This window comes from Monomorium pharaonis, chromosome 7 (genome assembly GCF_013373865.1).
Source record: "Monomorium pharaonis isolate MP-MQ-018 chromosome 7, ASM1337386v2, whole genome shotgun sequence".
NCBI lineage: Eukaryota > Metazoa > Arthropoda > Insecta > Hymenoptera > Formicidae > Monomorium > Monomorium pharaonis.
In genome coordinates this window covers 4670784-4687888 of record NC_050473.1, presented here as the reverse complement: position 1 = coordinate 4687888, position 17105 = coordinate 4670784, and the positions used below count along the sequence as shown (strand labels likewise).

The window sequence follows — 17105 nt, the reverse complement described above, 5'->3', positions numbered from 1 at the left end:
TAAACAAAAATCCTAAACGTGGCAAATTTTTTCGAAAGGGAGAAAAATACTTTTAGTTGGATATTCTAAAGAAGCCAAGGCGTACAGATTATGGAAACCAGGAACGAAGACCATAATAAAATCAGGTGATGTCAAATTCTATAAACAACTTTACTCATGTAACGATAATTGAACTAACTTAGCTAAAGTTCCGAACAATTCAAGCAAGTCAAATAAAAAAGGTATGTCTAGAAATAAACAAATACCTTTATCAATAGCTCTTTACGACACGGAAGATAACGAAGAAACAACAAATAAAGATAATCAACTTGAAGATGATTATTCAGAAAACGAGATAAACAGAGCGTCTGACAACAATGAAAAAAATCAACAGTTTACAGCAATGTCGAGAATATCCTAAACTATTGAAAACTGGTAAGCCAGAAAGACCTAAAAAGATTTATCAATGAAGCAATTATAAAGATCATGATCCAATGAATGTGAGAGAAACTATGAATCGAAGTAATCGATCAGAATGATTAGAAGCAATGAATATTAAATTTAAGAAAATAATACGTGGACGTTGGTACTAAGACTAAAAAAAAAGAAAATACTTATCAGGCGATGGGTCTTTAAAATAAAGCAAACTCAAAACGGAGAAATAAAAAAATATAAAGCAAGGTTAGTAGCTCAAGGACACACGCAACAAAAAGAGATAAATTATGAAGAAGTCCTTGCATGTTGTTTCCGCTTACATTCAAAAAGAACGTTTGGAAATGAAGAAAAAACCATACCGCAAACTAATTAGTAGCTTGATTTATTTGATTAATGCAACCCGATCAGATATTGCCTTTGCCGCCAATGCACTAAGCCGATTCTGTACAGATCCTGGACACATTGACTTCTTGCGAAGAATTTTGAGATATTTAAAAAATACCTCACATTATGAAATTACATACACGAAAAATGAAGACGAACTTCAAGCGTTTGCCAATTCCGACTGGTGACATAGACGATAGAAAATCATGTACAGGGAATGTATTATGTTGACAGGCAGACCTATAAGTTGACAATCTAAGAAGTAGGCATCGGTAGCTTTATCAGCTATGGAAGATGAATACGCCGCATTAGCATAAATCTGCGAAGAAGTAGTATATTTAAAAAGATTGTTAAATTATGGACTTTAAGAAATATGTGGAATCTCCTATAAATGTATCTTGCGATAATCAAAGCGCGATTGAGTTATCAAAAAATTCAGTTCTGCATAAAACAAGTAAGCATATAAATATAAATTTCCATTTTACAAGAGAGTAGAAAAAATTGTAGTAACATATCTAAGAACAGATTAAATGTTAGTTGATATATTTACGAAACCTTTGCCAAAGATTAATTACGAAAGATGTGTTACTATGTTAAATTGGAATTAATGTCTGCATTTGTGTTTATATCGTACATTTGTCTTATGTTTTAGACGTACTCTACGATAGGAACGGTGTTGGAAATAAGATCTTGGAGTGCGTATCTTAGAATAACTAGTTTAGTGACAAAAGCGTTAGTGGCATCTAAGCACATATTTCTATAATTTTGTTAGCTCATCTAACCCTTTTCTTTTTATGCTTTCGTTCGAGTTTTGTTCCTTTTTTCTATTTGTGCTCTCTGCTCTTTTTCTTCCGCCATGTGAACACGCGTACTTATATAACCCTTATACTAATTATATTGATTAAATTAAGTAGTATTAACTAAAACGTGTCGTGCATTCACTACAATCATTGCAAGTATTTTTTTACTAATTTAATTTCAAATTTCTCTTTCTTAGTTAAAATGTCATTTTTGCCAAAAAAATGTATAAATAATAGGTTGTGATTGTGATATATCATATCTCAAAAAGATAATAATGATTAAGAATTTTATTAATCAATCATACAAAAAAGTTATTAATTTGTGTTAAAGCTGAACGATTAAACGCTCGATGTAATGTAGCTATTCATGCATATTGTTACGTACTGAATTGTTGCAAGCCTCCTGGAATTGGAACAGGGCTAAGATTACCCTAAAAAATCCTGCTCTTGAACATGTTATCTGTACTGTGATAATCTGTACATCTGTACACAGCATCTCCTTTTCTCTCTCTTTTTATCCGTTTAGTTAAGAATCACGTTACATCATTAAAGCTCATAGCTTCAAGCTTATTGAATTTATTATATAAAAATTAATTAGCAAATATTTATTTGTCACTTTCGTTTATTTCTCTTTTTTTCTATTAATAATCTTTTTAAGTATAATAAATTTTGTGCGAAATTCTTTGTTTTAAAAAAGTTTACGAAATAAAATTATATTCATGAAATTATTCATAAAAGCATGTTCTTCTCCAAATATTTAGAATCATAGGATTCCTTGTTTATATCCCCATTTGGAAAAGATATTATTTTTCTATTTTGAATAAGTCGTGCAGATCTTTCTCAAACACTTTTAAATTCTGTATTACTGTAATGATATATTTGTGGATGAACTTTTATCCACTAGTCTTCTCGCGCGAAAAACGAATCAATCAACAAATTTATCATCATATCGGCGAGCAAGAGAGCATCTTCTAATTCTTTATCTTTTGACATTCATCTTCTTTCTCGATACTCCATTTATGTATTTTTGCTTTTTATGATTTGCGAAGAATAAACGTGAATTTTACGGATGTACACCTTCTACCATTGCTTTATTTTCTAGAGAAATTTCTGTAATAAGCTGTTGCATTACTAGTTTCCTCTATCCTTTTGCACGTATAAGATGCTCTATAATTAGAATTTCCGAATCATAATCTATCAATGTTTAACTGCTACGTTATACTAATCTGTGTCAAATCCGATTTCTATTTCCCTACTTAGAACTCTTCTGCTTATTCGTGCTTTTAATGATTAGAACGAATTTGACACTTTCTTCTCTTTTCATGTAACTATGTGTATATATTCTCATATCATAATTTGATATATACCGTATAAACAACTCAACTTTATCAATTGTTTAAAACATTTATCGGTCGAAGAATTAATTTACTGTTACTTTATATTCTATTTTGATTAAATTTCTACATTATATTGCATTTTGTAAATACCAATTTATTTTTTATTTTTATCATGCTTATTTTTTCATTTTTTGTATTTTTCGAAAATGATATAAATAACAATGAAGAAGGGTATTTTGTTGCTTAAGTGCTTGATATAATGGTAAAATATGTCTATATAAAATAATAAAATCAGACAGTAAAGTTAGCATACTCGTATATCATCTTTCTGCATGGTTTTTATTTTCTCTTAATTTTCTTGACTTCTTTCCTTCTTTTGTTTTTCACTTTCCTTTCTACTTGCTATTTTTTCCAGACTCCATTCATATATATTTTTCTGTTTCAGCTTACCGTTTATTAATGAGAAATTCGCTACTTCTTATTGAAGCTTTCGATTGAAAATAATAGTCTTAAAGAAAAATGCGAAGAATGCCATCATTCGCGACATGAGAACAGTTTTTAGCAAAAATTAAAACAATGTTGTTAAAATATAATTACAAAAGTTTTCATTTTCCCGTCAACAATGAACATTGTTTTTCGGAAAATATTCTTTTCGGCTAATATTGTTTTTATTGGATTTTTCTTAATATTTGGAAGATTTTTCTTAAAAAAAAAAAAAAAAAAAAAAAAAAAAAAAAAAATCGAGAACAGATTTTCTCTTTCCGCGTTCTCCTTTCTTCGCTTTCTTCTGATAAGGGTAACATATGTCACCTATGTTGCATCGATTGGTTGTAAATTTAACAAATGTAAAGGAAGTTTCTATAATCGTTCAATTAACAATTTTATAATACAACTCTCATTCATTTTATTTATTCATTTGTTAGTACAATTAAGAATCTCTTGTAAAGTTTCTGATAAAAAACTTTCTTAAATTATTCCCTCGAAATTGGTATGTCATACAATTATCAGCGATTCTCTCTACAATTCTACTCTTTATCATTCACTTGTTCACTTTAATAAACAATTTTTGTAACTAATGGCTGACGTGGCAGTTGTACAGAAACGTCCACTTTACTTCTCGCTTGTCGACTCGTATCGACATTATGCCACATTTTACTGCACATTTGCACAAGCCGTGAACATCGGGTGCATCACCATTTCGCGGACACAACATGACGATCATCGTTGTCATCATGTTCGGTCAATAACAGACTTCAGTCATGCCACTCTTTCCTTTTCGATTACTCCTTTCATCCATGCTCGTCGTGTACAAAGCTGTATGAGAATGCTTCTTTATCGCAACTGCCGCTAGTTCTGCTTCTGGTTTTTTGCTGTTACATTCGCATGTACACGTGGATCCGAGATTTGACATGTCACTTGATTATCTAAAAAAGGATAACGGAGTTCGACGAAAGCAAAGGAGGCGACAGTGACGGTAGCCACTGTGAATGGAGACGATCGCAAATGCATTGATCTCTGCGCCCGAAGCACGACTTGTGGCGCTCCGCGTCGACCTGCCTCAACTCGAATCTCAATGTCGACTCCTCGACCATGTTGTGCCGTGTCCTCTCTTTCCAACTATCTTCTCTCCTCTGCAGAATATATATCGCTGTTCAGATCAGAAACGCGAAACAACGCAGATAAAATTAATAAAAATGTTTTTTTTTTAATAAATTAATGTGTTTTCTTATTTAAAATATTTTAAACAGTATTTAAAAAAACATTTAAAACAGAAATACATAATTTGAACATGTTTTAAACAGATATATAAGTTAGATAATATTCTATAATTATATACAATTTAAGTGCAAAATTTTCATAATTAACAATTCTGTACAATTTTAAATATTCATAATAGCACGGCACACACTCGGCGAAAAGTGCTGGAAATATTATTAATATTTCATTAGCACGACATTTTTCTGTCGAATGTTAAAATAATGGGATAAGTTAAAAATGTTTATAAGGCAGAACATTTTTTTTAATTTTTCAAAATATATTTATTTGTTTACATTAAAAAAAAAACACTGAAAAATTTATAACTGTCGCCAATAATGTCGGAAATTGTCATAATCCTTTTTCTGCCGAATGTCGGTTACTGTAAAGTTGGCACCGCAAGTTTTATGACAATTCTATTTACACGAATAGTTCTAGAGTTCCTGATAAATTTCAGAAATAGTTCCGTTGATTTAGTTAAAAAATAAAATTTGAACATATGAAGTGTTAACTTTCCCTAGCATCTCATTAGTAAAAAATCAAAGTCCTATCAGTAGTTCTACTTACACCCGCAAGTAGTTCTACAGTTTCTAATAAATTTTAGCAATAGTTCCGTACATTAAATATATTTAAACAATTTTTTTAATTTGGATGCTGACACCGCACCACAAGAGTAATGTACCATTTTATGGTAAGTTTCAGTTGACTTTATGGCATTTTCGACTAGTTCTACAATAGTTGCAACACTTTTTGTAGGTTTCGCAAACAGTTCCGGTCTTTAGGCATTTTTAAACAAGTTTTTAATTTAACTGCTGGCACCGCACCATAAGAACAAAGTACTACTTTATGGCGAGTTTCAACTGACTTTATGGGATTTGGATGGGGTGTAATAGTTCCAACTTTTTTTGTAGCTTTCGCTGACTGATGTTAAAAATTAACACTCCTACGGATTCCGTTGGAAAATGTCTTTTTAATATCATGATAATAAGTCACGTTTTCTTTACGTTCGTAAACAAACAATAAAGAAAAGTAAACGTATATAAGGGATGTCAAAAATTGTGTCGAGAAAGTAATGACGAATTTGATATTAGTACTGACAGAAGATTATTGGTAAGTCGAGATATTCATTATCTTTTATAAAAAACTTCTGTAAGATATTAGTAAATATTATTAAAATACTTTATAAGATAATACTTCTATAAAAAAGGCTAGTCAAAATCAATTTTGTTGGCTTCTTTATCAATCTTTTACAATCTTTCTTTATCAATTATTATCGATCTTTAGAATAAGTTTTTCTGCCTGTGTAAATTTTCTTATGATTGTTTATACAGGATTTTATTATTAATGTACACAATTGTATTCGTAATGACGATGAGATAACATGAATGGATAAGTTACTGTATATAGTGGATATGTGTATCAAATATAATCGGTCAATAATATATTTAATATATTATTGACGTTGTAAGAATTTTCGTGTTCGTCCTTGATACAAACCATAATTTTGGGTTTTCGCTAATATAGTGACAAATAAAGATCAGTATTTTTATGATTATTCATATCATTTTCAAAAATTTTTATTTATTTAATTACATTTAATAACGTTGAATAATATTTATTAATTGTTATTTCCCAAAATACTCATCTAATAATTTAATTATAAATTTAATTAACATTTAATAATACTGATTAATAATATTTTATATAATTACGCTATTAAAAATAAAAAATTATGAATAAAAATTATTATATTTAATAATGGTAATTATTCCGAACCACGGCTCTACCTCCAAATGGACTGAAATTTTTTTGTAATGACTTCTTATGCTTAGAGAGTAATGTAAATAACAATTTAGTCAGTGGTAAGACTTCCGTATCCGACCCCCCTCTGATTTTGATGAAATTTTATAGGCATGTAGTATTTACTAAATGTAGTCAAATGCCACAAAAGCGAATATACGAAAGTAGCTAGTTTTCAAAATATTTAACTTTTAATAAAATCATGGTTTTTTTCCATTTATTTCCGTAAATAATGGGAATTTCGAAAAATATAAAAGTTATAGATCTCATCAAAATACACATTTGATTTTTGCCATAAAGACAATAGTTTTTGAGAAAAATGACGTTAAATGTTTAAAACTTCATATAATTCATCTAACACACATCAAGTTTTATTAGTTAATTTTAATGCTTACTTAAACTACCCCAAAAAAAATAAAATATTGAAGAGGATAATAAAGACAGTGAGTGGACCTCATTACGCGTGGAAAGTCGCAAACTCATGTGGTACAGTACAAGAGTGGACGTCGTTTCGCTCTGTAAGTAAGAGAGTAAATGTAGACACAAAGACAATAAATTGGCACTTTTATATCGCTATATAAAACAAAGTTATGGTTACTGATCTTTATTTACTTCTGAGCATTCATCAGTCTTAAGTTCATCTTGATATTTTGATATCATTATTTTTGTAAAGAAGGTTAATTGTGTGTGTGTATGATATAATTCTTTATTTAAAATTGTTAATTTAATAATTAGAGTTACATTTGTGTTGGAGTATTATAAATACTGGCCAAAGAATAGTAATAAAGTAGATGTTTTAGTTCATATAAACATTCATTTTTAATAATTGACGCAAAATATTTTAATATCAATATTTTTGTAGAGAAAGTTAATGTGTATTACTTATGTTCAATTTGATGAAAAGTATTATTTTGGATTTATTTGTAACATAAATAAATGTGATTTTTTCTTAAAACCAATCGTGTTATGCGATTTTCACGATATTTAATAATAAAACAATTATTAAAACTTGTATACATTTAGTGAATTCACTATTGCGCAAAAATACACTCTAAGTAATTAGTTGATACAGCCTACAATACTAGCGATATATCTTACATTTTTGCTCCATGTGTTTCTTTTTTTATATAAAGTTCTCTCTTGTTTTCTACTGCTTTGAATGTTTTAAGCTAACATAATGAGAAAACAGCTTAAAAATAGCGAAGTAAGAGCTTTGTGGAATCATTGCACTTTACAATAACGACTGAACAAACTAAAATCACTGTCGCATAACATTTAAGTCTGAGCACTCACCGAAATATGATAGTAATAAAAAAATTATTGCAAACTTAAAAGTTGAAAATTACACAAGGCATGTTTTCTCAAATGCTTAGTTAAACTGACGGCTATTTCCGAGCCGAAATTTCAGTCAGAAAATTCACAAAATTGGTATACTACAAGAAAGATCTCGCATAAGTGTTCGTGAAAACGAACACACAATGCACTGCAAAATCGGCAAAAAACGAGGGAAAAGTGCCGACAATATCGAGTAACCGTTGTAGTCAATAGGTTTTTTATTCCTGCACTGGCTGCACTAGTTCAAAAAGTGTATACTAAAGTGTTCATTATTCCAGAACTGATGTAACCGATACCGTTCGTTGTACCAGTGCAGGAAAACTTATGCATAAGTTCACTGAACTAGCTGTACAGTTTGGAGGTAGCGCAAACAGTAGAGTAATTAAATAACCGGCATTTTCAAAATAAATTTATTAAAAGCTAAATAAAAATGTAAAAGTAGAACCGGTTTTTAAATTAAAGAAATTTTACAATATTTATATTCTATTCCCATGCGCCACACTCGTTTCGCGAACATCCTGGGGATGTCTCTGGGATATCTAAATATCCGTATGACGTCCACAGGACGGATGTACTGTGTGGGATATATATATATTTTTTTACATATATATAAAGCGTAAAAAATTTTTATTGTAAAAATTATTGCTTATCGTTACTGTTGAGTAACTGTAACAGAATAATTAAAGTAAGACAAAAATTATATGATACAGAACAAAAATGTAATATAATTCTAAAGAAAAAAAATTCTTTTCATATATTTGTTATTTAGAGAATATATCATTATTGTATTTATTTTTTAGCTTAATCTTATGTGATATTACTGTTTATTTTCATGTGATACTAATGTTTGATCCTTTGTGATCTTGTATAAGTTTAGCAGGATTGAGTAATTAAGTTAATATATTTTTTAAACTAAATTAAGTTAAAGTTAATGGATTATAAAATTAATTAAATTAAAATAATATACAAATAAAAAATTAACTCAGTTAAAGTTACGTTAAGATTAAATTAACTCAAGTTAAAATAAAAGTTAATTTTAAGAAGGCTTTATATTAAATTAAAAAGCCATATAATTTATTTAAATTCAATTGCCAATTAATAATATACAGTGTCGAGCATTAAATATATTTTATATTTTGTTTGTAAATAAGTTATATAATATTAATTATAATATTAGTTATAATATTAAAGTTATAATATTAATTATATAAAATAACAAAAAATATTGTTTTAATGCAGAAATGTATTTTTATTTTATAATTTTTTTTTCGTCCAGATAAAATTTTGTGATATTGATGTATTGTAATCTGATTGTAACTGGAAGTAAACTGTGGTTGTTTAATTAAAATAAATAACATACAATAAGCAAAAAATTGAAAAAACTTAAGTCTATTAACAAAAAGGCTTTTTCTGACTTATCAGTCAGAAAAAAAGTAAATATTAGCATCAGCAAAAATTCATAATATCCAAATTTGCTTAAGAATTTACATTAAATTACATGTTCTAAAAGATTTAAAATCCACGTTTTCTATGATAAATGCACTTGCTACTTATTTTTTCTGCTTTCTTGGTACAAATATAACCTTCTTACTAGATAGGCTGATTAGTGAACGGATTTTTAATCGCAAATCATGACGACATGCTATGTAGCCAATCAGAAGCGCGAAACCAGTTTGCGGCTCTTTGATTGTAAGCTCTATGAAGACTAGAACCAGAAGACCGATCTCTGCTCTAGTTTACACCGAGCACTTGGTACGCGTATCAAATAGTAAATAACTAGTAAATGTATTTAATCATTGGCTGATCAGCTTAAATTCACTACTTGATACGCATACCAAGTGATCGGTGTAAACTAGAGCTCTGTGGTTTTGAGTGAGGCGAAAATCTGTCAGAAATGTAGTACCAAATAGTGGCGCTTACGATGCTGATACACCGGGATAAACCGGAATATATTCCAACTCTAGATATAATTGTCTAGTCTAAGTTTATCGTAGTCAGCCGTGCTAGTGGTGCTAGGCTGTACGCAGTTGTATGTTTGGTATAAGAAAACTGAGATAAGTACTCTAAATGTAAAATTGCTAAGATTTTTATTATAAATTTGCATTTATTGTCAAATGCTTGTCGTTATACTCCATATTGTTTCCGGTAAATCACTATCGTCAGCGCCACCATTTGGTACTACATTTCTGACAGATTTTCGCCTCACTTTTGGAGGCGAAATCAGGCTTAGTTCGGTCTCCTGGTTCTAGTCTTCATTGCTCTAGTTTACACCGTTAAATCGGTGTACCCGTACCAAGTTGGTACGGACTAAACGCTGGTACATCTCTGTTTATACCATGGCTGCATTCCGAGATAATTTACTGTCAGTACTGAAAATCTACAGTATATATAACGTAAACTATAGATTTTCAATACTGGCAGTGAATATCGGAACGCAGTCCATATACGATCAAATGAACCAAACGGACCAAGTGTTTACAGCGTGCTAAAATCTTTTGATACGCGTACCAACTTGGTCTGATACTCGTATTTCAGGAATACCAGACCAGAGCGTACTAAAATAGTCCATGAACGTTTACACCGTGCGCATTAAGCGATTTAGTACGAATATGGTGCTTGGTACGCGTATCAAGTACTCGGTGTAAACTAAGCTATAGTAAGCTCTTTAGTAATGGCTACGTTCAGAAAACACAACCGTTGCACAAGTTGAGTAATTTGCTAATATAATTGGTCTAAATTTAGAGATCTAACAGCAAGGACCAATAATCACTGACCGCTCACTGATCACTTGTGTTTTCTGAACATAACCATTGACACATCGCGTGAAAGAACTCGGCGCCGATTGCGCGCGTTGTAGTCACACGTTCTATTAGCGAGAATAGCATAGACGTAAGATGATCGTCATTCCCGTTGTTGGTGACCGATGACGATGACGGAAAGAGTAAAAGAGGTTACTGAGACTAGAGAAATTATGCGCGAATGATACGCCGGTCATTCACGGAGCCCGTTGTCATGCCAATGGAATGCGCGCATCATGGTGGCAGCGAGCTGAGCGCAAACCAATCCGCGCTCGTTGACCGATATGCCTGCCACGTGACTCGACGCGTTTTAAATCACAAGTCGCGCGCGCGCGAGACGGAATTCTCTCCCACCATGTCGCTCATACCTATCGACGATATGGTGCATGACGTCACAACCAGCTGACTGCGCTCTGGTGCCGGTTTGTTGCCGCGCGCACGTTGCATTTTGTTTCCAGCCGCTACATTTCCACTTTATATTTCTACTTTATATTTCAAACCACGCATATATATCCATAAACGTTTATTTCAGAGGATTATCGCCTTCCTCTGTTTCTATTATATTTCACTACTAGATGCAATAAGTTGAACTCGACGATTGAAATTATCGATATATTATTTAAAATAGTACTTTATTCAGCAGGAACAAAAGAAGGCAAAGGGGAATCGTAATCGGACTCTAAAGTCCGATTCAAAGCGCTATTGGCACCATTCTATCTTTGTTTATTAAGATAAAACAATAAAGATAGAATGATGCCAATAGTGCTTTGAGCGTGAGTTGGACCGCGCCCATAATTTCGACAAATTTATAATTCCCTATATGTATATGCATAATATATACGTAAAAATTTATTTTGTACATATATTTACGTAAAATTTTATGTCAAACATCGCACTTTTTTGACACGTAAGTGTACACTAAAAAGTCTTGTTGAATTAATTAAAAATATAGTAGGTTCAACCAGATTCTGATTAAACTAGATTTCTAATTAATTTAATAAGACTTTTTTTCAGTGTAAGAATTATTTTTTATGCGCTCTATAAATATGGACTTAATGAAATTAAACTGGGGGTCAATTCTGTATTTCTGAAGGAGTAAAAATGTGAAAAGTGAGCAACAGTGACTGGTGTATATCGTTTAATCCTAAAAGTATACACTAATCAGTGGAGACAGTCACTTTTCATTTTACATTTTTACTTTCTTCAGAAATACAGAATTGACCCGTGATATTAGAAGCGATTCACTTAAGCTACAAATATTTCAAAACATTTTTTTATTGGTCAATTTATAACATTTTTTTGTTCTAATTGATCAATCAAATGCTTCAAAGTATTTAATTATAGTATCAAGTAGATCATATCTATTAATTCTTGTAAAAAAATTGCAAAAAAATGATTCTTGGAGTATGTTAAATTGTAATATGTAAATATATTTTTATGTGTGCTTTTTAAAATAAATCCCGTGTAACTTTTTTAAAGCATATACCTCTCAAGGTTTATAAGAAATTCTATTTAAATGAATTTTTTAGTCTAAATTGTGTGTTTGTGTGTGTGTTTGTGTAAGTTTATAATTTCCATAAAATGCATTCTAACAGATTACTTAACAAAGTTACAAATAAATGAGTTCTTTTGTTTTCTTATTTTATAAATTTTATACAATTATTAAATTATTTAATTATAAGCCAAGCCTATTTTGTATACACAATTATATATTTTTATTTAATTTTAGAAAGTAATATTTCTACATTAAATTTTGAATAAATATAATGTTAAACTTAATTTAACAGCCGTATATAACTTAGAATATAACTAAATTGATTTGCATTAAATATAGATACAGCTTGAATTTTTTATATAACTAGTACATATTCATTCAAAGTTTGCTTACCCCTTCAATTATTATGCACAATGGATTACTCACCAGAATCAAAGTCAGCACCTCCAGCATCCAATCCGCCTGGATTCCCATACTCTAGTAAAATAAAGAACATGATTATTAACAATAGAAAATATTAAAGCGTTTAAAGTAGCAATTAATGTGAATTTGTAAGAAAATTATTCAAAAAATATTAATGTTATTAAATTTTACTTTTCACAAAATAAATGTTTAAATAAAAATTGTATTGTGCAATAAAAATAAGGGATACGGTTACCACTAGCCAACACATTATCCATATCTCATTACTTTTCATTTCGAAAAATTGAAAAAACTCTATCTCACTTGACTGCGATAAACCATTTATAATATTGACAACTCCACACCGTTAAAATGACATAATATTAATCAGAGATAACTGTAAAATACGTATTAGCATTGAAGAGGACTCAAATCGGAAGTCGAAACGTCTGCGCAAAAATGACGATGTATGATAGTAACCATGAACCATAAAAAAAATTGCAAAAAATTTTACCATAAGTAGTGTAAATACTATGGCAATTTGATGAAAAACATAAGAAAAAATTTCATAATTCCTTTCTTAGTCTGCGTTTATTACAATTTAGCATAGTAATTTTTACTTTCACAAGTTTCCCGTGTAAGTTTAATTTAAGATTTATTAAGTTTACTGATAAAATGTTATTCAATATTCTTGAATTTCACTTTTTTAAGGTGACAAATAAATATATGTTTTTCTGCATTCATCAGATAGAACTTACAGATAAAAAAATACTAAATAGAAATGAATTCACATAAATATAAAAATATACACTTTGTATCTTTCAAAGTTAAATTAAATATATATAGTTATATACACAGATTTTATATAGATGACATATAGATTTATGCATTTTAAAAGCATAAGGTTATATAAATGTTACTAATATTTCTTCAAATTTGACTTGTTTCAAAATACGCAGTAATTCTAAATAAATTCTAAGTTATAATAAAATATACTGTACAATATATGCATACACATGTTTTTATGAGACAAAGATTGATGACACAAAATTACTGTTTTCAAAATGTATGCACAATGAGAAATGTAAAGCATGTAAATATAAGATAACATACTATTTTCGTTGTAATATAAAATGAGAAAATTTGCATAATCCAAAAATACATGAATAAAACCTCTAAATAATAAAATCTTATATAAAATTTAAAAAGTCAAATATAAAATTATAAAAAATTTATAAATAATGAAAAAATTACTACATATATACATGTATATAAACATCAGTTTTGACAATGTAGGAATTATTAATCGTTATATAATATATATAAAAAAATTAATCTATATTGTTTTTGTTAATAATCTAATTTTTATTTTAAAAAATAAAGAATTAATATGAGAAATTTGTTTACTTCTCTTCTTTATTATTCTAAAATTTTATTCTTTAATTTCTTGTTTCTAGATTTTATTTTGAAAAAGTTTCTGTTTTATTTTATTTTTATTTGACACAAATTATGTTCATTTTATAACTATTATTATAACTAACATTTTATATACTTTTAATTTCTAAGCTGCAATATATTGCAATATATTGGAAGAGTATTTAATTATTTATTAAAGAAATGTGTATTTTAAGATTTTATCTCTAGAATTTTGATCTCTTTGATAGAAATTTTGATAGAGATTTTATCTCTAGAATATCTCTTCATTCTTAATATGATAATTCAGTTCTTTTTTCTCTCGAGTTGCATCTATTGAAGGTTTGTTTAGGGATTAAAGGGATGAGCTCAAAAATTGAAACTATATTAGCTTGAAAGCTTATAGTTTATAAATAATAGTTTAACAGTTCATTTTTCCGCAAAGATTGATTTAGTATTTCTAAGTGACGGAGGGTATTGCTAAAATTTAAAAATATTTCTGACAAAAAAGTTTTTTTAATAGTTTATCTGTAACATTAAAAGTGTGATATTGTAAATATATGCCTGTAACAAACTATTATAAAATGTAAAAAAACAATAATGTAGTAGAGTACGAACATTGAAATCAGAAATAATTTAATTAATTTAATTATTATTGATTCAATTTAATTATATAATTAATAAAAAATGAGACACGTTACATCAGGTGTGTATGTAATTTAATTATAAATTTTTATAATATACAATTTTAATGTGGAAATATTTCTATATAAAAATGTCGTATTTTTTATTCTATATCTAATAATATTAATGGGATTTGAAAACTTAAAATTACAACACTATGGAACTCTGCATTTTTTTTTATCACAAAAACATAGTTAAGACATTCATTAAATAGGAATTGACTACAGTATCGAAATTAAATCACGAATAATCTTCGCGAATGCTCATTAGTTTTGAAATACTAAATCTATCTGAATAGAATAGAACAAAATAAGATAGAGATAATAGTGTTAATGTTACGGCGGCAAGAGATTATAAAAGACGTACGCATGTAGCTGTAGAAATCGAAAAAGAAGAATATTAACAGAGAAAGAGAAGAGAGAGAGAGAGAGAAAGAGAGAGAGAGAAAGAGAGAGAGAGAGAGAGAGAGAAAGAGAAATCCTTGGTTGGGATGACTTTTAAGGGGATGCTAGACGGCCTCTCAAACTTAATCGGATCTTAATCTCAAACTTAAAAGGGTCGATAATGTAGAGTCATTCGTGTACATCATTAATAAGATTTTATATATATTTCTTTTATAGTTTTGGAAATTCTTTTCCACAATTAAAGTACACATATTAATATCAATCTATGAATTGGATTCTATATCGAAAACAAAAAATTTTTTTTATATTATTCTACTTATCGACTTCTTCCGAATTCGCACTCATACATACATATGAAATATTCAGATTATTCTTACATTATTCTCTTATACCAAAAGCTTTTAACTCATTTTTAAAAGCACATTATTATTCTTTCCTGTAATGACAAGGGTGCATAACAGTTATTTTGTACGTGTAGAATCTTTAAAACTTAATGCTACAGATTAAAGTCACGAGACGATTGCACAAAAGTATAATTTTCTAATTTTTTCCATTTTTCACACGAAATTGTAATTATCCACCCTTTGTTATTGTCTATACTTTAATTCTGGAGAAGAATTTACAATTCTATGAAATCAATTAAAAGCCAAGCGTATCCGAAAATAATTAGCGTTCAATCGGTAAAACAGCATAATATTTCAACCAATCATATCGCTCAAATAAGCCGTACCTGACCGAATTGACCAATCATATTGCTCAACTTCTTACAATAATGGTTAAAGAAATGTACGTGCAATGGCCTTTAGACAGAATCCACAAATTGAACCATAAGATGTCTAAAATGTTTTAAAGACAAAAGATTAATGATTCGATTTTGGACTTTGTGTTGTCTAGATACAATCGATACGAGACTTTTGGTTTGACTCATTACCGACTTATAAAAGAAAAACTTGAGTTCACACCGCATAGAAAACCGGCATTACGACGCAAGGTAATGTCAAAAGTTGCAAATATCGACACGTAGGAGTAAGGGCGGGAGCACAGACTTTTGCATAACGCATAAGAGAATCGATCAACCAGAATCGTTTATTTCCCTTTCCAGGTTAGAAATAAAGGCCTCTAATTGATTAATTTTCTTATGAGTTATACAAAAGTGTGTCTGTATTCAAGCTCTAATGAAGAAAATACATCGATCGCTCACGCTAGCGGTTATATACAATACTATATTAAAGCACAAATTGAGGCACTATGCCTAGATGGTAATTTTAGAAATAAATTTTTTCAGAGTTTAGTATTGAAAAATATTAAAAAAATTAGAAACCATTAAAAAAATAGTATACCCCCAACAAAATTGAATTTAATGTAAATGAAGAATTTCTTAAAACAAGATTTCACAAAAATTCATTTTTAAATTATATATTTTGTAAAATTTTGATGAGAGCTTGTACGACGAGAAATTGGAATTGTTAAATAATAGTAATGATGATTTAACCATTTTTGGTAATTTAGTATAATTAAAAAAAAAGTTATCTAGATGACGTCTCATAAAAAGTCGCTTCAAATAATTCAGCCCATAGGCGCAAAACAGGTTAATGCGGTATATGTGTGCCTATGTGTGCGCGTGCGTGCGCGCGTCGTGTCAAGAGCGAAGAGGAAGTGAGAGGCTCGCGGGGCCGAAAGGAGCGAGAGAGCAGAGCACATAGGGGACGAAAGGGGCTCTTCTCGACCGACATGCAGCCAGCCATCTTGAATCCTGGGTGCCGTTGAAAAATAGCAATTCCTTTCGCGTGGCGCTTGACAGAACCGGCCGTAAAGATACGAGAGGCGATGCTCGTGGATGCACGCGGATGTAATAGATTTCGTTGCAGGCCGCGTTCACGCGCAATTGGAGTACGTCGTTCTGCCCAACCGGAGCTCTCGCGGACGCAAGCAGACCGAAGACGCAAATTTGCACTGTCCGTTAAACTACAAGATGAGCTCGTTCGTTCTTCTTCGAGTTTAGCGTGCACGTGAACGAACCGTGTCATGCAAGAAACATCGAAACATAGCCGGAGATAATGGAAAAAAAAATGTCGGTTTGTGGA

General features: G+C 29.9%; 1 protein-coding gene across 2 annotated transcripts in view; it reads right to left on the bottom strand.

The window, feature by feature from the left end:
• The window catches only part of LOC105839507 (transcriptional activator protein Pur-beta), a 45327-nt gene that overhangs the window by 27296 nt on the left and 926 nt on the right, over positions 1-17105 (bottom strand). For both annotated transcript variants that reach the window (XM_012685860.3, XM_012685861.3), the window contains exon 2: positions 12545-12595. In XM_012685860.3, the coding sequence (XP_012541314.1) occupies positions 12545-12595 (51 nt within the window). The remainder of the gene's footprint in view (positions 1-12544; positions 12596-17105) is intronic.